Genomic DNA, 20,960 nt, shown 5'->3' on the forward strand with positions numbered 1-20,960 from the left:
AAGGTAACTGCGCAATAAAATCAAACCTGCTTCCTGCTTGGACTCCAGAGGTCTTGATTAGCAACTCCGCAGCCACACTTTCCTACCCTGTTCTGTGGACCTCCTCACTGGACAAGAGAGCCCACACAAATGTGGACTAGGGAAGTCATTCTGAAAGGCACCCTGGTACTTCTTAAGCCTGGTAAATTTACATTGGAACCAGAAAATCAGCTACTGAGTATTTATCCAAAATAAATTCTCACACAGATTTATCAGAAAACATGAGAACAAGAGACCAGCCACAAAGAGGGAAAGGGAAACCTGATTTATTGCATGTTGAAGTTTGCCTGAACCTGGATGGGGCAAAGGGCAGAAAGGAGTTGTTGGGGCAAAAAGTAGTCAAAGATGACTCCACACTCCCCTGTCTGAGTGCCTGGGAAGAAGCCTGAGAAGGATGGGCAGTCTGGAAGGAGGAGTTGCTAAAGAGTTCAACTCAGGACCCAAGGGGTAGAACCATCAACTAGTAACTGCATAAGAAATAGTCCAAGGACAGGCCTCTGGGGAACAACTTGCACCATTTAGGGATCTGATGGTGACAGGAAGGTAGAGAAGAGTTTTATCCCGAACCAGAGGAAAATTAGACCAGATGATTTCTTACATCCTTTTTATCATTAATATTTTATAGTTGTTAAATGCATATCAAGTTTATTAATAGATTCTCATATCTTTGATTTGTAAACCTTAGACAAATATTTTAGTAAAAGTCAGATCATCAGGGTATATCAGAGAATGCTAAGTTATTTAACCCATATCAACATTAGTTTCTTCCTTTTTAAAATGGGGGTGATATTTACCTTGTGGTGTTTTGAGGATCTGAATCAAGTCTGTTGGGGGATTCTATTGGATTCTTCATAACAACTCTATGCATATTTATTCTAATCCTAAAAATCTAATGCTGCCACCCTGTTCATAGTCTTCACCCAATTGTCTCTTTGTTCTCTAAATTCTTAAGCTCTAGTGACTCTCTCCCTCTCCCAGTGATTATGCAGCATGTAAGAATTAGACTGGGTAAAATAGGCAATAAATATATGCCCTTTGGTTTCTATATCACTTCATGCCTCACCTCAATTTTTTTCACACAGATCTTTTCATTTGATCCTTAAATATTCCTATGAGAAACGCAGGATATCTCAGTAACATTAAAGATAAGAAAATTCAACTTTGGCAAAACAGATTTGTCATGATTTACATAATCCAGACAATAATCTGATTTTTTTGGGGGGGTGGATTATATTCAGGTTAATTATAAGAAAGTCAACAATTTAGAATGTTCAATGGAGATAGCAAAAACCACACCCATTAATCATTCATATATATATCTCTGCATAAATGCCAGTTTAGTTTTCTTTTTTTTTTTGGTTCAAGTAGAGTAATAAATACACTAGCTAGAATGTAGAGAGTGAGAAGTTTCAAGGGAATAAACTAAAAACATAGTGAAAGATGACTTGGAGTTTCTATTTAGTCTGGGTGTCTGGGAGGGTACTGCTGCTAGTCAGAGGAGAGAATCCAGAAAGGGAAAGACTTCAAAATGGAATAGTAAAATTTGATTGATAAGTGGAACATTCAAGTGCCACTATGACCACTGTAAGGAGTTGTAGCTCAGTGGTAGAGCACTGCCTTGCAAGTGTGAGGCACTAGTTCAATCCTAGCACCACATAAAAGCAAAGGCATTGAGTCAATCTACAACTAAAAAAATAAATAAAAGAAAGTAGTCCCACAGAAAGAACTTTATAATCATTTGTGTGTGTATTTTTTGGTGGAAATTCTGAATCCCTCCAGGAAGGGAAAGAGCAGGCACAGGCTGGCTCACAGAGAGCACTCAGGTGGAAATTATTTTGTTAGCAAACCAAATACATTATAAATAGATTTGTTTCTGTTACAGATGATTAAAACATAGCACTAAATTCCTGGCTGTTACAGATGGTTAAGAAAAAGGCATTTATTAAAGTAAAAAGATGCATAATTGCATGTTCTATAATTTGGCAATATTCAGGGGCTTGACACAGCTAATAGGATTCAGTCATGGCCATGTATCAGTTGTCATTAGTGGAACTGATAAGGTGGAAGCTGAGGTCACTATTAAAATTATCTTAAAGGTGTATAAAAAGATGTATAGCGGCTCAGGCACAGTGGTACATGCCCGTAATCCAAGAGATTTGGGGGGTTGAGGAAGGAGGAGTTATCAGCAACTTAATGATATCCTGTCTCAAAATACCACAGAAAAAGGACTGGGAATGTAGCTCAGCATTAAAGTGCCTTTTTAAAAAACTGGATCTTAGAGAAGAAAAAAAATCTATTGATTATAAAATTCAATTCCGTATAATTGAAAGTATAAATCAGTAATAGTAAAACGAGCTCACTATTTTTTCATTCATACATCTTTTGTGTTTTCTCCGAGTGTTTTGGCAAATAAGACTATTTTACTTTAGCTCTCCTATAATGTTTTTTACTACATAAAATTTGTTAGGATCATCCACTTGCTTTTTCATCAAAGAAAGCAAAATTTAACATTAAACAAATTGGGACAACATTCAGACTCATGTTTTAAAGAAAAACTGCTAATGTATATCAAAATCACCTGGAGTGCATAGCTTATTAAAACACAAATTACTCTGCCCCAGGGTTTTTCATTCAATAGGTGTGGGTTTGGGGCCAAGGATTTTTTTTATTTCTAAAGGTTCCCAGTTCATCTGTGTTGGTAAATTAGAGACTACACTTTTTGAACCACTGACTTAAACAATAAACATGATTCTGCTCCCCTCCCCTTTTTTATTCTTTGATTTCTCTTCATAATGCTATTTACTATTTTAGAGCATCTTAATGAGGATTTTACGTATTCATCTGCATTGCCTTTAAAGTAAAAAAAAAAAAAAAAAAAAAATCAGTGATGTTTTAAACCGAAATTCTATAAGTTAGTTTATTGGTGGTGAGATTTTTTTTTTTTTTTTTTTTTTAATTCAAGGGCACTCAACCACTGAGCCACAGCCCCAGCCCTATTTTGTATTGTATTTAGACAGAGTCACTGAGTTGCTTAGTGCCTCAATTTTGCTGAGGCTGGCTTTGAACTCAAAATCCTCCTGCCTCAGTCTCTCCAGCCGCTGGGATTACAGGCATGCACCACTATGCCCCTGTGCACCCCTCCCTCCGTTGGTGAGATTCTAAAAGGAAAAGCAAGAACTCTTGATCATAGAAGCCTTTTATTTCTTAGCTGGAAAATGTTATTTTTTGCCACTCCCTCCCCACCCATCTACTGTCTTCTCCAGTAGAATGCCAGGCATTCTGCTTTTTTCAAAGATTGAACACCCCCCAACCCAACCACCATCATGTCCAAGCTTTCCCCAATTTGCCTGCACCAAAAGACTTCTAGAGCATTAGGATTTCTATAGTTATTATTGTCTATATTTCTCATCATAGTGAATATATGCTTCTTGTACTACTAGACTTCTTATGTTATATAAGTATGTATATATTTATGTATTGTGTATTTCTTTTTTCCTGTTCTGTTTAAGTTCCTGAAGGGCAAATCTTGTATCCCTTACTTTGCTGATATCTCCATTGTGAATCACCATGTATTAAACGTAGTTAACCCTCAAGTGTTTGTTGCTAAGAGCAGCTAATATAGTGATTATCTTTTGGGTTTTTACCGAATTCTCTAAATTACATACATAGGCTAATTTTTGCTGTAATATAAGCCCATAATGCAAACACACACACACAACCCAGAACTTTTACATGCAAATGTTAATAGCTGCAATGTTCAATACAAGTCAGGACAGTTTAGGACAAACGGAAGTATAGAGAATGGCTTACTGTACTTTGCTCCAGACAATCATTTTTTGGTTTTGCTTTGTCAAAATTAAACTGCACCTTCTATATTGATGGTGAGCATGTTCCTGCAGATGCCCCATTCTAAGCTAAATAAAACAGGTTCTAACAAGCCACATACCTGAGTCACCTGTGATCTAAAGGACCTGACCCCCTCCCTTTTTGTTAAGTGGTGGAAAATGAAGCCCCCAAAAGTCGCTGAAGCTCACAGGCCAGCCTTGGACTAGAATCACAGGGTCGGTCCTACTCCCCACAGCCATCATAGTCAGGGTAGCGCCAAGCCGTGACAAGACTACATAACAACTTCCAGGGTAGTGCTTAGGCCTAAAGCACAGCTCGTTTTTCAAAGAAAAGAACAAACCACCCACAAATGGAAAGCCACTTGCTATCAAGTCGGGGCCTGGGGCTTGCAGTTTCTCCCCTGGCAACGGTACCTACAGGATCGCCTCCCGGCTTCGTCGCCTGGCACCCAAGTGCACAACTCTCTGTGGAGTACGTGGTTGGCCCTAAGAAGGGCCTTTGGAGGTGGAGCTGGAGCGCGGGCAGCAGGTCACCCTCCGAAGCCGTACAGGGTGCGGCCCTGGCGCTTGAGCGCGTAGACCACGTCCATGGCCGTGACAGTCTTGCGCTTGGCGTGCTCCGTGTAGGTGACGGCGTCGCGGATCACGTTCTCCAGGAACACCTTGAGCACGCCGCGGGTCTCCTCGTAGATGAGCCCGGAGATGCGCTTGACGCCGCCGCGCCGGGCCAGGCGGCGGATGGCGGGCTTGGTGATGCCCTGGATGTTGTCCCGCAGCACCTTGCGGTGGCGCTTGGCGCCGCCCTTGCCCAGGCCCTTGCCGCCCTTTCCTCTCCCAGACATGGCTGCTGCGCTCCGAGGACTGTCCTTGGGGGGCCGCGGCCTGCGCCGTTATACGAGAGCCGCGGACCAGATTGAAAACCGAAAGCGCGCCGGCGGGAAGATTCTAATCGTCCCGCCCCCCGGAGAGCTCGCGCTCTTCTGTTCTCGCGTCCTCCGCCCTCTACAGGACCCTCCACTCCGGGGATTTATTTGTTGTTTGTTTAAATCGACTTTCGGTGGCTCCCGGGAAAGGTCGGGTCCCAGCACCAAGCTTCCGGATTCCGCAGTCTTTACGCTTCCTTGTTCTGTCTGGATTCTGGAAGGCAATAAGTTGGGTTTAAGTGGAAAGATCTGGTGGGAGAAGACTGGAGGAAGAGCCAATAGGTTTCAGAGCTGGGAAGGGGAAAAAGAGCAGCGCCGGATTCCGTTTTAACCATAGTCCCAAACCCTCTGGCCACACAAAACTGCAGCCAGGACGGTTCCAGAAACTTGGTGGACAGTCTCCAGGGCAGCGGCCTTGGGGATATGTGTGGAGGACGAGGGGAGGGAGAAGGTCGCTGCGATTTTTCAGTCTGTGCACTATTTTGTTGGTGGAGGCACAATATTGCAATCCAACCAGGAATCGGGTCCTAGGAAAACTGGTCTTAGGATACTGCCAAGCCTTCTCTTGGGGGCTGGTGAACCCCAACGCACTGTCGTCCACAGCTCTGCAGAGATAGGAAAAGTAGAGCAGACTGAGAAGTAGTCTCCACACCCACATCTACTTACAGATCCTCTAAAATCAACCCTTATTTTCAGCCAGTTTAGCATCCAAACTGTCCAGGTTGAGACACCTACCCTCTCACCCCGGGAGCTACCAAAGTTTGCTGAATTCGGTTTTGCAAGGAGACTTGTGCTTTACCAGAAACTGCCCTAAGAAATTGATTGGAGATCTTAGTGCATTACCATGGCCCTCTGTAGGAGAATCCATGAGAAAATGTTTTGGTTTCTGCACCATAAAGATCTTTTTTTCCCAAAAAATGTCTATGATTAACTTTTCTTATTAAAAGTCAGATGCTTTGTTTCCATCTCTTGGTTCTAACTACTTTCTATATTCTGATAAATCTTAAAAGAGTTTTTTTTTTTTTTTAAACCAGACATCTAGGCTCCAGACAAACAGATTCAGTCATTTTAAGCCCAAAGCTGAAAATCTCCAAGAATCAGCATGTTTCAATTCAAACCCTCCAAGGTATGATTCTTAGGGGTTGAGGGGACTTATCCTCCTGATAATGGTGGTTCTTTTGTCCACTGAATGGATGTATCACCACATCCTTATGCCTATGTGCCTAATCAACACCCTAGTATTCACAATAGATCCCTTCTCCCTTGACTGCTTCTAGGCAGAGAAACTTGCTCTTTTCTGACCTGTTGGCAACTCCTACAGAACATCATATTATTTTATATCTCTTTTTATCTTTCATACTTCCCTCTTGACTTTGTGTTCCTTCCTGGAAGTGATTTTCGTTTTCTCTTTGTAAACTGACATGTAGTTCAGTATTCAGTATAAGCTCAATAATCATTTAAAGAATAAACAGTTCCTACATTTAATGACTTTTAAATACTAGTAAGTGCCGGGGTCCTGCCACGGTGGGGTCCTGGGAGTCCTGAAGGATGAGTGGCGTCGGCGAAAAGATGAGACAGGAGTCGTTCCGTTTGAGCAATCTTCAGAGAGAGAGCTAGAGCTGCTTTCTCTGGGTCCCCTTTTATTACAATTTTTCTCATCATTATAGATTCACAATACGTCATTAATTATATAATTTAAAACTTTGCCAAGACATGACATTTCCTTAACCATGATTGAGAGCACACCAATCTACATCCTTCCAGGATATGACCCCCAGCCATACAATCATCAAAGTACAGAATCATCAATAAAACATGTCACCAATTTACACCCTTCAGATTTTCCCAAGATTTACTATTTTTCCCAAGATATGTTATTTTCTTATTAACTAATGCCAAACTACGTAACCAGACTCTAAGTCTCCTAACTAATCATTAACTTAAAGTTCACTTGTACTTTATTTTTAATCTAAAATTCCCATCTAAAAAAGTCCCTTTAAATCTTATATTTAAAATGTCCTAAAGTTTATGAATCATCCTTAAAACATATCAGAAACCTATACAACTAAAGACTTAAGAATTTCTAAACTTAAGAATCTAAATAAAATAATATTTCTAACATTATTCTAAAACTGTGTCTTATAAAGCTATTTTAATTGATTCCTAAATTTATTCTCATAAAAGCTGCTTTCTCAAAGAGTTTCTTTGTTTCTCAGTCAAGGTGCACTAGTTCTCAAAGTTACTTTGTTTCTCAGTCAAGGTGCACTAGTTCTCATGTCCTTTCAGAGGATGATTGTTGTCCCTTATTAGGTTTGTCCACAATGTACTAAGATAGAAGAATAGCCTTTTACTTTGTCCTTGATATGCTGAGGGGTAGTAGAACAGCTTCCAAGACATGAACTACCTGTTCTGTTCTAGCCATCTGAAATTTAATTTGTTTGGCATTTAACATACTCATGCCTCCTGTGAGAAACATAAGCATGAAAATGCAAAGTCCCAATTACATAAAAAAGGGTCTCATGGTTTCGGTCACCCACCAACCAGCGTGGCTTTGCCAGCATTCATCCTCACTGTGACCCTGTCAAAGACAGTGGGAGAGCGGCTTGGCCAACACTTTTTCTCACTGTGACCCTGTCAAGACAGTGAGTGGGGGATCGCCTTCACCAAGTAAGAAAGACATTACCAAATTACAACATCATAAACATAAGCCATGGCTCACAGAAATGATAATCTTGGAGTCAAAAGGGGAAAGGATCCCAGTCAAAATAAGAGATATGTGTATATTCCCTTTTGTAGGGGATAAGGATATGCTACTATAACGGGTTCACTTGATGCTTTGACTATATCCCTTGTGGCTTTGAAACTTACATTTTTTTTTCTTTTTACCAACCTCTTCTCCCTGATCATCTTTTCCCTGATCTTCTCCTTCCAGATCTCTCCTCCCTAATCTCAATTTCTCTGAGCCACCTCTATAAAAGCCCCTTGTTCCTGATGATGGGCAGAATCAAAACCTTTGGGACAAGGAGTCCCATGTGTTTCTCCTTTGCTAGCCAAGCAATAAACTTTTTTCCTTTTTCTTAAAATTGTGTCCTTGTTAATGGATTGGCATAGGGGACAAAGATTGAGCTTTCGGCAACATGTACCCCCAAATTGCCACTTTGGCACAAGAGTAATTCTGAGCTGAAGGCATTTTGAGTTCCTGAAATCCCGTATCTGTTTAAAAACAGAGCCTCCTGGGGTTGGGGTTATGGCTCAGCAGTAGAGTGCTCGCCTCATACCAGCAAGGCCCTGGGTTCGATCTTTGGCACCACATAAAAATAAATAAGACACTGAGTTTTCTTTAACTCAGTTGTTGTAAGTTTTTCCCATGGAGGAACTCTGATTTTCCAGAGATGAGGAGTTGGTGCCACACCCAAACAGGCATTGTCACAGGAATACAATGTGGTGTCCTTTACTCTCCTAAATGCTATTTATCTTTCTAAAAAGTCATTTCCTTTTCTCTAAGTGTCCTTTCTCTCCTCTCCCTTTCAACTCTTAAGTACACAAACCCCAAATTCTAACCACCCTTTTGAGTTACCCATCTTGGGGTACTGCCTTGTGTAGGTTCAATAATTCAAAACATTTGTCTTTCTTTTATTGATCTCTTTTGTTATGCAGTCAGTCCCAACTAAGAACCTAAGGGGAGTTGGAGAAAAATATTATTCTTCCCCCACAATTTTAATAAAAAATATAGTACTCAAAATACATGGTTCTTAACCTCTCTCCAATATAGCTTAGATATCATAAGGATGGCTGGTGGAATGAAATCTCTATACTTATATAGCTTTGAAATATTGTGTGAAAACATTTCTTGATTCTAAAAAAAAATTTACTTGATTTTACTATATTCCAGTAGGATATGTTATGTAATAATAAATATAAATATAAATTCTAAGCTGTTCAATATGATCAGTAAATGTTAAGGACCAGTAGAATGGAGAATGTTGGTGAATTTTTATCTAATGGCAGTACCTTGAAGGAGTGAGTTTATTTCAGAATGGAATAAAGAAAGAAGCTTAAAATCCTATGGTTTCGCAGTTTGGTCCAGGGCTGAAGATCAGTCAAGATGAAAGCAAATCAGGCATGAGGACTGACCAACCCACAAACCTAAGATTCAAATGGTCTTGGAATGCTTATAACCCTGGAGGTACATGAAGACCAACACCAAACAAACTGTCTTCTCTTACCATCTATGTAACTTAGTCCTTTACCTTTGTCTTAAAAATAAATAGGTATGTTCAAAACATTGCATTCCTAATAATAACAATTATTATTTTCACTTGCTTATTTCCTGTATAGAAAGTTTGGGGTTGTGGCTCAGTGGTAGAACGCTTGCCTAGCACGCATGAGCCACTGGGTCCGATTCTCAGCACTACATATAAATAAGTAAATAAAATAAAGGTCCATCAACTACTAATAAAAATTAAAAAAAAAAAAGTTTAACTTTTTTTTTTTATCATTTAACTTTGATATCTCCTTCTCACCTCCCAATACAACCCATGCTAAGTAACAATATAACTCAAGTTCTTAGCCTTCAAACTACAGGTCTTTAGAACTTCTGATGAAAGTTGGGCATGGTGGCACATACCTGTAATTCCTAGTGACTGGGAACACAGAGGGAGGAATATTGCAAGTTCAAGGCCAGACTGGGCCTAGACCTTGTTCCTAAAAAAAAAAAAAAAAAAAAAAGCTGAGGATGTAGATCAGTGGTAGAGTGTCCCTGGATGTAATCCCCAATAATGGATATCTGATGAAAGAAACTTCAGAAATTTCAGAAAGAGAATTATCCTCTCTCTCCCACAGCTGAAGAAAAGCAGAGGTTCATCTTCATCATACACCTCTACTGATAAAAACAGAACTTTCATAGGAATATCACTCTAGTGTCCAATATGGGGAGTAGGTAAAATTGAACTGACATGTAACTGAATTCTGCATTGAAGGTGATTTCTAAGGTAACAATTACATCAGAGATAATTGTATTCCAAGAAATGTTAACTATGGCTTTTGCAAATTCATGATTCTGATTCTGATTGTTTTGTTTAATTTGTTGCCTTAGAATTTATAAAGTGACTTTTTTTTGAGAAGTAGAAGTAGAAATTCTTATAAGTTTGCTTTTTTAAAAAAGTTAAACCAGAGGAAGACTTGAAATTTTCTTATTCTCTATGTTATAAAAACCAGGCACAGTGGTACGTGCCTGTTATCCCAGCAGCTCAGGAGGCTGAGACAGGAAGATTGCAAGTTCAAAGCCAGCCTCAGCAAAAGTGAAGTGCTAAAACAACTCACTGAGACCCTGTCTCTAAATAAAATACAACATAGGGCTAGGGATGTGGCTCAGTGATTGAGTGCCCCTGAGTTTAACCCCCAGTAACCAGCCCCCCCCTCCAAAAAAAAGAAGTGAAATAAATTTCATGACTTGGATTCTGTATTTCAAAATAGTTCCCTCTTATCCTCATGCAATCAAACCATACATTGTTTCTTAAAGGTCTCTGTTGAACTCTGTTATTTCACAGAGTTGGGTTAAGTAATACAGAATACAAAGATGGACTTTTAAACACAGAGTAGTGCTCAGTATATGAAAGTCATTACAAAACCACCACAGGAATAACATTTATCCATGCCAGTCACACTTTTGTATGTTTTGTATTTTAGATCTCCCTAAGAGGTTGCTACCTATGAAGGGTTCTTGAAGAGATTAAGCTAACAAGTTTTTACATTGTGTGAAATGTTCACTTAAAATCACTTCCATTTAACTTTGATATCATTAAGGAGAAGATAATTCATATTGACGCCATTAAGGTAAGTTTTAAGCCTCTTGGGCCTGCTTTTGTTATTAGGTTTGAGCTCTTGTAAGGTTTATATGTAATGGTTTTTCAATAAAACAAGCGATTAAAAGTATTATCTAAAAACAACTTTTACCTTATCCATAGAGATCTTTATGCATTGTTTTATGACACACACTTTCCAGGAACAATTTAAGGCCTATGAAATGACTAAAGGGCAAAGAATCTTCACTTGTAGAAAATACAGAAAATATTAAACTTTTAAGGATTAGGAAACATTTTATCTTTATTGAAGAAAATAGCCACTCAGTGGTCAATGAATAATTCATGTGCTTTGAAACCTCATTTAACTTGTCATCTGGCTGATAAGGACTTGACTATTGGAAACTATTAGAAAGGAGAAACTCCTGTCTGGTCTCATCCATCTTTGACCAATACGCGGTTCATCTGCAGGACCTAATTGGCCTTTGATGTGGAGGCGAGGAGACAGAATCCCCAGGAGGTAAAAAATAAAGGAAGGCGGAAGTTTTAACAGAACATTGGTCAGCATACTGAAGATAAAACAGGGCTTTGGCCGAGTTTAAGTCAGGTAAATATAATCTTTCATTCTTTCCACTACATAGTGTTTTGTTAAGCTTCCATCACGGTACAATGCATCTAAACTGCTGAGCACAGTAACAGACGCTAAATAAATGTTATGGGAGGAGAGTTCCTGTAACAGGTACCTTGAAACTAGCTGAAACCTGTTAAAATATACAGTGAGTAAATGCTTTATAAATTATTGTTAGAAAGTAACATCAACTGAAAGGAAAGGTTTTTACAGAGATATTCGTGGTCCATAAATTGTAGAGAAAGGGGGAAGGAATGAGGGAATAGTCTCAGTAAGCCGGATCGAATTCTAGCCAATGAGACCACAAGTCTAGAGATTCCGCTCCTCCTGCCCAATCAAGGCGCGGCTTCGTCTATAAGTAAGACCGCCTTCGCTCGCTCCACTCTCCTCCCAAACCCGCGAAGCATGGCCCGAACCAAGCAGACCGCGCGCAAGTCGACCGGCGGCAAGGCCCCGCGCAAGCAGCTGGCCACCAAGGCGGCCCGCAAGAGCGCGCCGGCCACCGGCGGCGTCAAGAAGCCCCACCGCTACCGGCCCGGCACCGTGGCGCTGCGCGAGATCCGGCGCTACCAGAAGTCCACCGAGCTGCTGATCCGCAAGCTGCCGTTCCAGCGGCTGGTGCGCGAGATCGCGCAGGACTTCAAGACCGACCTGCGCTTCCAGAGCTCGGCCGTCATGGCGCTGCAGGAGGCCAGCGAGGCCTACCTGGTGGGGCTGTTCGAGGACACCAACCTGTGCGCCATCCACGCCAAGCGCGTCACCATCATGCCCAAGGACATCCAGCTGGCCCGCCGCATCCGCGGGGAGCGGGCTTAAGTCCTTGCTGAGCAGACCGCACAAAGGCTCTTTTCAGAGCCACCTACCTCTCAGTAAGAGCAGCTGCACCCGCTTCCCGCAGTCTACGCTGTCTGAACACAGCTCGCGAACGCCCCAGCCGGGCATGGAGGAATCCCGACACTCTGGTCGCTTAGCTACTGGAGAGTTCGTCCTGTTCCCGGCCAGGTCTCCCGTGTGCTGGCCTAGCTTTCCCTATTCCGTGAGGGAACGTCTTCGCCGCGAAAGGCAGGGGTGCGCTGAGCCCTGTGTTAGCATTGAGGTCCAGGCCGGGAAAATGCCCTTTAAAATTCAAGATTTGTTTTGCATTTAGAAATTACATGAAACTAGCTTGTAACGTGATTCATTGTTACACAATAGAACCCAAACACGGAAGTGGGACCCTGCCAGTTATTCAAAAATAAGAGTTGAGAGGATCGTTAAAGAAAAACCAAGTATATAAAGAAAAACTGCAAAATTAAGGGTCTGCAGCTGGGGTTGTGGCTCAGTGGCAGAGCACTTGCCTCGCTTGTAGGAGGCACCGGGTTCGATCCTTAGAACACACAGATACTGTGTCCATCTACAACTTAAAAAAAAAAAAAAGTAAGGGGCAGTTAACTTTACCTAGTGCTTTAAAAATTCCTTCTAGAATTCCACGGTTTAGTGTGTGTGTGGGGGGGGAACCAAACAAGTGGAACCACGGCTGTACGTAATTTACTGGTTAATTTGAAGTGGAGTGTTTTGATTGGCTAATAAGACTTCTGTTCTAATGACCACTAAGGAAGCGCAACCAGAATCTATTATTTACATGGACTCCGCCCCTCTATGACGACACTGTTGTAAATTAACCAATAAAAAACGCAGTGTCGTGGGAGTCTTCATTTGCATACGGGCTCTATAAGTAGCGCGTAGCCAGCTGGTTCTGCTCTAGTCGGCGATTACCTCTTCCCGAGTTCGTCTGTTCTTCGTGAGAAAAAAAATGCCGGACCCAGCGAAATCTGCCCCCGCTCCCAAGAAGGGGTCCAAGAAGGCGGTCACGAAAGTGCAGAAGAAGGATGGCAAGAAGCGCAAGCGCAGCCGCAAGGAGAGCTACTCCGTCTACGTGTACAAGGTGCTGAAGCAGGTGCACCCCGACACGGGCATCTCGTCCAAGGCCATGGGCATCATGAACTCGTTCGTCAACGACATCTTCGAGCGCATCGCCGGCGAGGCGTCCCGCCTGGCGCACTACAACAAGCGCTCGACCATCACGTCGCGGGAGATCCAGACGGCCGTGCGCCTGCTGCTGCCCGGGGAGCTGGCCAAGCACGCCGTGTCCGAGGGCACCAAGGCGGTCACCAAGTACACCAGCTCCAAGTAAGGGTACACAAGGAATGCGACACAACAACTGCTTTACCCCAAAGGCTCTTTTCAGAGCCACTTCAGTAATCAGAAAAGGGCTGCAAACACAATGGGGGCCATCAGCCTTTGTTAGGTATGATGTGACCATGGTCACGAGTGCATTTGTGGTTAGTATTAGGAAGCCAAATGAAAAATCCCTACCGAGTCCTTGATGGAAGCTTTGTAATAAAGGATCCTTGGGAGGCGGAGAAATGGGCAAGTGTCTCTTCTGTCTTCAGATGTGTTAATACGCGTTTGGGGGCTTCTTTAGCTTGGGCGACTGATCCCTAGCATTTTCAAGCAATGATCGAGTTGGGTGAGAAGTTGTCAGTTCTTCAACTCCCTACTTAGCTGTTGTACAGTGGTTCAATTTATTGGTAATACCAGAAGCTAAGCTTATTTCATGGTGTGAGAAGGGTGCTACTTGCATTTAATGGGAAGCAGCCAGCACTGATGCCGTGCGTAATGCACAGGACAGCCCCCCACAACAAAGCATTACCTGATTCACAATGCTGATTCCTGTGCAGAGACAGAGACCCCCTGGCCCAAATACCTGTCGTGCTATCCCTGGACCCACACCTATGTTATTGCTCTTTATTTGAAAGGTGAACATTCCATAGGCTTACTGTTTCCAGGTCATTTTCCACAGGAAAACTTTCAGGGCAAGAACCCTGTTCTGGTTTCTGTTGAACAAAACAGAACAAAACAAAAACTTATGATTGTAAGAACGGTGGAATTGCTTTCTGAAATTGCTTGCCTCTGGTGAAGTTTGCTGCTTTCAGTCAGGTTGGATGTGGGGAGGTGGTTTTCAGTGTTCTCAGGTGTGTGTATTTTAATAAGTTTTGGATGTATCTACTTGGCCCACATGTTGGCATCAAATGTTAAAATCAGGCTGTGGGTGTGTGTTTGTGTTTTGTTTCTGTTGTTTTGCACAGTACTGGGGATCAAAACCAGCGTTTCTGTCTGGGCAAGTAGTGTACCACTAAGGAACATTCCCCAGTCCACTAGTATTTTGAGAATGAGTGGAGAAGGGATTTATGGTACACAGAAGGCCATGGTTAATATGTAGAATGAATCTCTGAAGACTAAAAACTTGCATAATTCAAAACATCCTGACAAAAGCTAGTGGTTTTTTTTTTTTTCCTTACTAAATAAATACAATAGGAAAGCTTAGTTTACAATTTACTGAAACAGGCTTTGATATTAAGCCATTCTTGGTAAGTCCTTCTCAGGACAACTCTGTACTTATGTGAATTTTGTAATTTTATAATTTAGTTCAAACTTACATCTAATTAAAAGTGGTAGAGTGCTTGCCTAGCATGCATGAGGCACTGAGTTCCGATCCTCAGCACCACATAAAAATAAGTAAATGTATTGTGCCTGACTACAACTAAAAATATACATATATTTAATTTTTTAAATAAAATAAAGGGGGCTGGGGATGTGGCTCAGCGGTAGCGCGCTCGCCTGGCATGCGTGCGGCCCGGGTTGGATCCTCAGCACCACATACCAACAAAGATGTTGTGTCCCCCGAGAACTAAAAAATAAATATTAAAAATTCTCTCTCTCTCTCTCACTCTTTCTCTCTCCCCTCTCTCACTCTCTTTTAAAAATAAAATAAAATAAAATAAAATAAAGGTGTTTTGTTCATCTAAAAAAAATTTTTTTTAAGTTGCATAAAGTGTGCCACATATGACTTCTTTCACTGCAAATTTTAGATTCTCACTTGAGAATTCCCTGTCCTTTTTCTGATGACTTCCAGACAAGAGGCCAGGGAAAGATGACTCAACTGAGATCTGGTCAGAACCAATGAAGATTAAATTATATTAGTCTCTGTAATGGTGAGAGTAGTCAGTGTTGCTGAGCCTGAGATAATTTAACTAATTACAGGAACTTAGTGGTAAATTCACCAATCACTGGGGCTTCGAAATTTATTTGGGTCTCGTAGTTTTCTATGAAATGCAGAGATTATAATTATTGATCTTAAGCTTCCTTCTAATATAATCCACTTGGCATAGTGGCTGGAACATGGTAAATGTTTCATCAGTGTTGCTCTCAGGATGAACATCTATCTCAGATAAGGAAACCACCTTGTTAACTCTTTTCCCTGCTACATTATGAAAAATTGAACGATTTTGTTTTCTCTAAGCTTTCAAGTTGATAGCTTTTTTCTGAGTCTTTTTAAGTTTTGAAATCTGATTTTCATATTAGGTATTAGATAAAAATTATTCTTAAGTGACCTTCTTCCCACCACTCTGCTGAAACAGCAAGTATGTGTAGAGAAGAATACAATTTTAGCAGGAGAGTTAACCAAGGTAAAACTTTAATTCCAATCTTCAGCCTAGAGGGAAAAAAAAAAGGTAAGAAAAAAATTTTCATTTGTCTAAGGGACATTTATTTCATGTTGTTTGTTTATGACTGTGGGGATGTGTTTTGGAGGGAAAGAGGCATAATTTGAGAAATCATTCTGGATTAATATATGCAAATCTTTTTTAGAGTAGAGTTTTAAAGATTTTAAAAGCAAAGGAAATAAATAAACAAAAACTATGAATATTTTTCCTGACATAAGAAAATAATATATGAATTATAAGCATTGACTGAGTCATTTAGATTGAGCTGATAGATGGAAATATAGACCTTTACAACATAGAGACATCAAAGTAAATATATTTGAAGACTCTTCCTGGCAATATGGAAGGATGATGTATTCCTAAAAATTTGGGCATGATGTTTAATGTTTAAATGTATAATGTTTAGTAAAAAGTTCAGGCTCTTGAGAAACTAGCTGGTATACAGCCTGGCTCTTCTCTCTCAATTGTATGACAGAGCATGTTTCTTAGTCTGTGTTTCCTCAACTTAAAATTGGGAGCAATAGTAGTGCTTACTGCCCAATGTTTGGGGAAGGATAAATGAGTAATTATATATGACAATGCTAGTATTTGACAGTTAATAAGCATTTCAGTAGTGGTAGTTGAGATTGGCAGTAAGGAAGTTTTACTGAACTCTATGCAAGTTTCTCATCTCTAACACACAAGTGAATATGACTACTAATTCAAGAAAATGCACCGAAGATGTCACAATCTTCCCATCTGTTATGGTTTGGACATGAGGAGTCCCCCAGAAAGCTCCCATGTTAATGCAGGAATATTCAGAGGTGAAATGGTTAGACTGTGAGAGCTGTGACCTAATCGGTCCATCCTACTGACTGGGTGGACTATAGGCAGGGTGGGTCGTGGCTGGAGGAGGTAGGTCACTGGGAGCATGCCTTGGAAGGGTTGCTCTTCCCTCTGGCCCCTTTCCCTTGCTCTCTCTGCTTCCTTACATGAGGTGGACAGCACTCCACCACTCCTTTCTGCCGTGATGTTCTGCCTCACCGTGGGTCCAGAGAAATTGGCTTGGTTGACGATGGACTAAACCTCTGAAACCATTAGCCAAAATAAATTTTTCCTCCTCTAAGTTGTTCTTGTCAGGTATTTTGGTTACAGTGATGAAAAGGTGACTAATAATACACCATTTTTAACATACCATCTTTCACTCCAAATTCCTAGAAATGATAGAAAACTGACATAAATGATGGCAGATGGTATTCAAGTGAAGAGTACTGCAGAAGATATGAGTGGACCAAGGAATGATCCGCACTATTTGGAACAAACATACCAGGAACAAGAGTTGGTCTTGGGACAACTGATAGGACGACCGTCTGAAGAACAACAGGTAAGGTTTATCATGTCTATCCCCTCCTATCCTGGGGATTATAATAAGCCACAGAAGTGTTTGGTTCCATCAGTGAGTGTGGTCAAACTTGGTTCAGAGAGACAGAAGAATGCATCAGGTTACTGGGAGTTATCATCATGAAGAGACTTGCTTTTGGAAACTTACAATATTATGTGCCATCCTTTACACACATGTACATTTCAGCACAAGAATCCCCCCATACAAGATGTGCACATAACCAAGAGTCATCATAAATTTTAAGAGAAATATCCTCTCACCCTCAGTTGAAGAAAAGCAGAAGTTTTTTTCGCATCATAAACCTGCCTCTAATAAAAGAGTAGATTGAGAACTTCGAAGGAATATAGCTCTACTGTCCAAATAAAATATAGAGTCTAAATAAAATTGAGCTAACATGGATCTGAATTATGTTATTAAATCAGAGACATTAAAGAGTAAAACTCAGTTAACAAAGAGAGCTCAAAATAAGTGTATTTAATACCCTCAGATATAGGAGAAGATAAAAATAAGAAAAATTAACTAAAGATCTTAGAAATCTAAAATTTGGTTATTAAAAAAAACAACTTAGAGCCAAATCCATAATTGAACTCCATATCTACACTCCTCCATAGATGAGGAAAAAAATTAAAGATCAAGTCAGAAATTGTACCCTCATAAAAAGTTACAAAGATGAAAAATATAAAGGAAAAGTTAATTGACATGAAAAAATAATTCCAGATACCCCCAAATTCATCCATTAGAATAATAAATTTCATAAGTAAGGAATTGAGAAGACTTAAGAAATAAAATACAGATATACTAAGTAAGATTTGGTGATTGTAGACGGCACAACTTCAGAATACCAATTAAATTATAATCTTTGCCAATGGTGTCCCCTACCATTTCCTTGACAACCAAAGTCAAGGAAATAAGGGAAGAAAAGGAGGATATTTCTCAGGATCTAAATTCATAGACATACATCTTCCTCATTAAATTCTGAGGACAAAAGTATAAAATGAAAATGAACCTTACTTAGATACATGGTAATAAAATTTCAGAACAAAAAGTTAAAAGAGAAAGGTCTAAAGACATCAGGTATATTTGGGCAGTACTGGATATAAGACAATGAAGCATTACCTTTTTTAAAAAAAAGGGGGGAAAGAATTTTGAAACAAGTTTTATATCTAGTCAACTATTGTTTTGGTATGAGAGACATTTCAGACCATCTTTGAGAGAATTACTAGAATTGTTGTCTGATAAGGTTTTTTGTTTGTTTGTTTGTTTGTTTGCATCATGGGGGATTCAACTCAGGATCTTATTCATGTGAAGCAAGCACTCTACCACTGAGCCAAATCTCTACCCCTCCAGTGAGAATATTTAAAAGATTCCAAGAAATGATGTATACTAGAATCAAAGGTGACCATGTACCTTACAAAACATATTGCTATTAGATTCCTTAAGAAATTAAGAAAACCTGGTATTTAAATTCCAGATGACATTAACATGGGTGGGAAGTGCAGGGGAAAACAAGAGTGAAAAGAAAAAAAGCAAGCAAAGTAAGAAGGATAGAGACATTATTACTATGGAAGTTAAAAAAATGTAGATTATATAGATCTACATATATATGGCAATAGAAGAAAGTTGTAATCATAAAAATTGTAATCCATTAAGGATTACATGATCATGAATTTTTTGCTTTTTTAAAAAATTTTTCAACCTTTTTTTAAAAATTTTTTTTAAACCTTTTTAATGGACATAGTACTTTATTTTATTTATTTATTTTTATGTGGTACTGAGGATAGAACCCAGTGCTTCATATGTGTGAGGCAAGTGCTCTGCCACTGAACCACAACCCCAGCCTGAATTGTTTGCTTTTTAACACATGTACACACACACATCTACTCACACAATGTGCATACAAGGACTTTATTATTCTATTTGGAGATAGGGTCTGGCTAAGTTGCTTAGGGTCTCGCTAATTTTCCAAGGCTGACCTCAAATTTGTACTCCTGCCTGAGCCTCCAGAGTAGAAGGGATTACAGGTGTGCACTACTATCCTGGCTACAAGGATTTTTGTTTTTCGTGTGTGTGTGTGTGTGTGTGTGTGTGTGTGTGTGTGTGTGTGTGTTGGTACTGGGGATTGAACCTCAGGAGCACTCCACCGCTGAGCCACATCCCCAGCCCTATTTTGTATTTTATTTTAGAGACAGGGTTTCACTAAGTTGCTTAGTGTCTTGCTTTTGCTGAGGCTGGCTTTGAACACAAGATCCTCTTGCTTCAGCCTCCAGAACCGAGCCTCTGGGATTACAAGTGTGCATCACCATGCCCGGCCTACAAGGATTTTTTAGGTCAACAATCACAGTAATTAATTTTAATACAGTCCTCAGGAATTGACAGATAAACACGGTCAATGAGATTAACCATAATTATACATACTATGTAATTTTGTTTTAAAAATGGGAAAGTTACATTATTTTCAAATTCCAGGGTATAAAAACAAAAATTGACCATGAGCAAGAGGGCAAATTAAATCTCAATGCATTTTGAAAATCTGAAACCATACCAGGGTATGTATTCGCTGATTATAAAGCAATAAAACAACTAAGTATATTCTCCCGAATCTATACTCTTAAAAGAAAGCATATAGGTTAAGAGGATTTCAAAAAATAGATATTTTTTATAAGTAACAATCTATATGATCAGAAGAAATTAATAGTTTTGGAATGCATCTAAGAGAAAATAAGAACTATTTAAAATGGATTAAAGGCTGAGGCCAGAGGATTGAGGGTTCAAAGCCAGCCTCAGCAACTTAGCCTTGCCCTAAGCAACATAGCAAGACCTTGTCTCAAAATAAAAAGGAGACCAGGGATGTGTCTTAGTGATTAATGCCCCTGGGTTCAATCCCTGATTTAAAAAAAAAAAAAAAAAAAGGGCTGGGGTTGTGGCTCAGAGGTAGAGCGCTCACCTAGCATGTGTGGGGCACAGGGTTCGATCCTCAGCACCACATAAAAATAAAGATATTGTATCTACCTACAATTAAAAAATAAATATAAAAAAATAACAAGAATTAAACTAATAAAGGAACAATAGGAAAACATGAGGGTAGAAGAAATAAATTTAAATAAAAGCAGAATCAATGGGGGTAGATCATACTTCCCTACTCCATCAAGATTAATCAATAAAACCAAAGGCTGTTCTCAGAAAAATAAAGCATTCTTTAGTAAATTTAACATTGAAAGAGAAAAGGCACATAAAAAGTAACATTAAATGTAGAAGAAATTAAAAATTATATGAATTCTGCTTTTAGATAGGGTCTAGCTGAATTGCTGAGGCTGACCTCAAACTTGGGATCCTCCTGCCTTAGCTTCCTGAGTAACTGGGATTACATGTGTACTTGGTGACTATATATGTGTATTTTTCTATGTGAATTTATTTGCAAATGTAAGCAAAATTTTGACTTTTTCCTACAAATTAGCACAGTTGCTCCTAGAAAAACAAACACATAAATAAACAATAATTATTAGAGAAACTAAAAAGATAATCAAAGATCTACCCTTAATATAGGCCCAGGCCTTATTTTCTCTTAAATGCATTTAAAACTATGAGGGGAGAGAATGTATTAGGTAAATTAATCAAGATAATGATCAATTAAAATATCTGCAGATCTTTTTTTTGGGGGGGGGAAGGGGGTGAAGATTGATGTCTTACTTCTCCACTGATATTGTAAAGTAATGACAGCAACAGGAAGGTTAAGTGAAATAATCCATATAAGGCAAATAATTAAGGGATTGAAAAAATAAAGTCTAATTGTTATTATATA

The 20,960-nt window shown here is 39.8% G+C and overlaps 3 protein-coding genes across 8 annotated transcripts in view; 2 read left to right on the forward strand and 1 right to left on the reverse strand.

Annotated features, from left to right (window-relative positions):
• Positions 1 to 289: 289 nt before the first annotated feature.
• LOC101966143 (histone H4) lies at positions 290 to 12,883 on the reverse strand. 2 transcript variants are annotated; one of them, XR_013428312.1, is made up of 4 exons: positions 12,674 to 12,883; positions 12,100 to 12,352; positions 9,435 to 9,511; positions 4,937 to 5,412 (listed from the first exon to the last, which is right to left on the reverse strand). XR_013428312.1 is itself a non-coding variant. In XM_078027664.1 (3 exons), the coding sequence occupies exon 3, from the start codon at positions 4,724 to 4,726 to the stop codon at positions 4,415 to 4,417; it is 312 nt and encodes a 103-aa protein (XP_077883790.1). In that variant the 5' UTR covers positions 4,727 to 5,412; positions 9,435 to 9,511; positions 12,100 to 12,646; the 3' UTR covers positions 290 to 4,414. The 2 variants fall into 2 exon arrangements, 1 of the variants encoding a protein (XP_077883790.1); XM_078027664.1 differs by lacking the exon at positions 12,674 to 12,883 and having other exon boundaries at positions 290 to 5,412; positions 12,100 to 12,646.
• On the forward strand, positions 11,611 to 12,098 carry LOC101965844 (histone H3). Its single transcript, XM_005331134.5, has one exon. It carries the CDS (start codon positions 11,642 to 11,644, stop codon positions 12,050 to 12,052), a length of 411 nt encoding a protein of 136 aa, XP_005331191.1. The 5' UTR covers positions 11,611 to 11,641; the 3' UTR covers positions 12,053 to 12,098.
• A 7-nt stretch (positions 12,884 to 12,890) lies between the features above and the next one.
• The window catches only part of LOC110598737 (histone H2B type 2-F), a 31,450-nt gene continuing 23,380 nt past the window's right edge, over positions 12,891 to 20,960 (forward strand). For 3 of the 5 annotated variants that reach the window (XR_013428309.1, XR_013428308.1, XR_013428307.1), the window contains exons 1-2: positions 12,891 to 13,405; positions 16,978 to 17,143. Coding sequence is in view for 1 of the 5 variants with exons in the window: in XM_078027663.1 (XP_077883789.1) it covers positions 13,029 to 13,405; positions 16,978 to 16,999 (399 nt within the window). In the remaining 4 variants the exon portion in view is untranslated. Of the gene's footprint in view, positions 13,406 to 16,977; positions 17,851 to 18,451; positions 20,303 to 20,960 lie in introns of those variants that run through there. The other 2 variants (XR_013428310.1, XM_078027663.1) reach the window with 2 other exon arrangements.

Source organism: Ictidomys tridecemlineatus, chromosome 11 (assembly GCF_052094955.1).
Source record: "Ictidomys tridecemlineatus isolate mIctTri1 chromosome 11, mIctTri1.hap1, whole genome shotgun sequence".
In the NCBI taxonomy this organism is placed as follows: Eukaryota; Metazoa; Chordata; class Mammalia; order Rodentia; family Sciuridae; genus Ictidomys; species Ictidomys tridecemlineatus.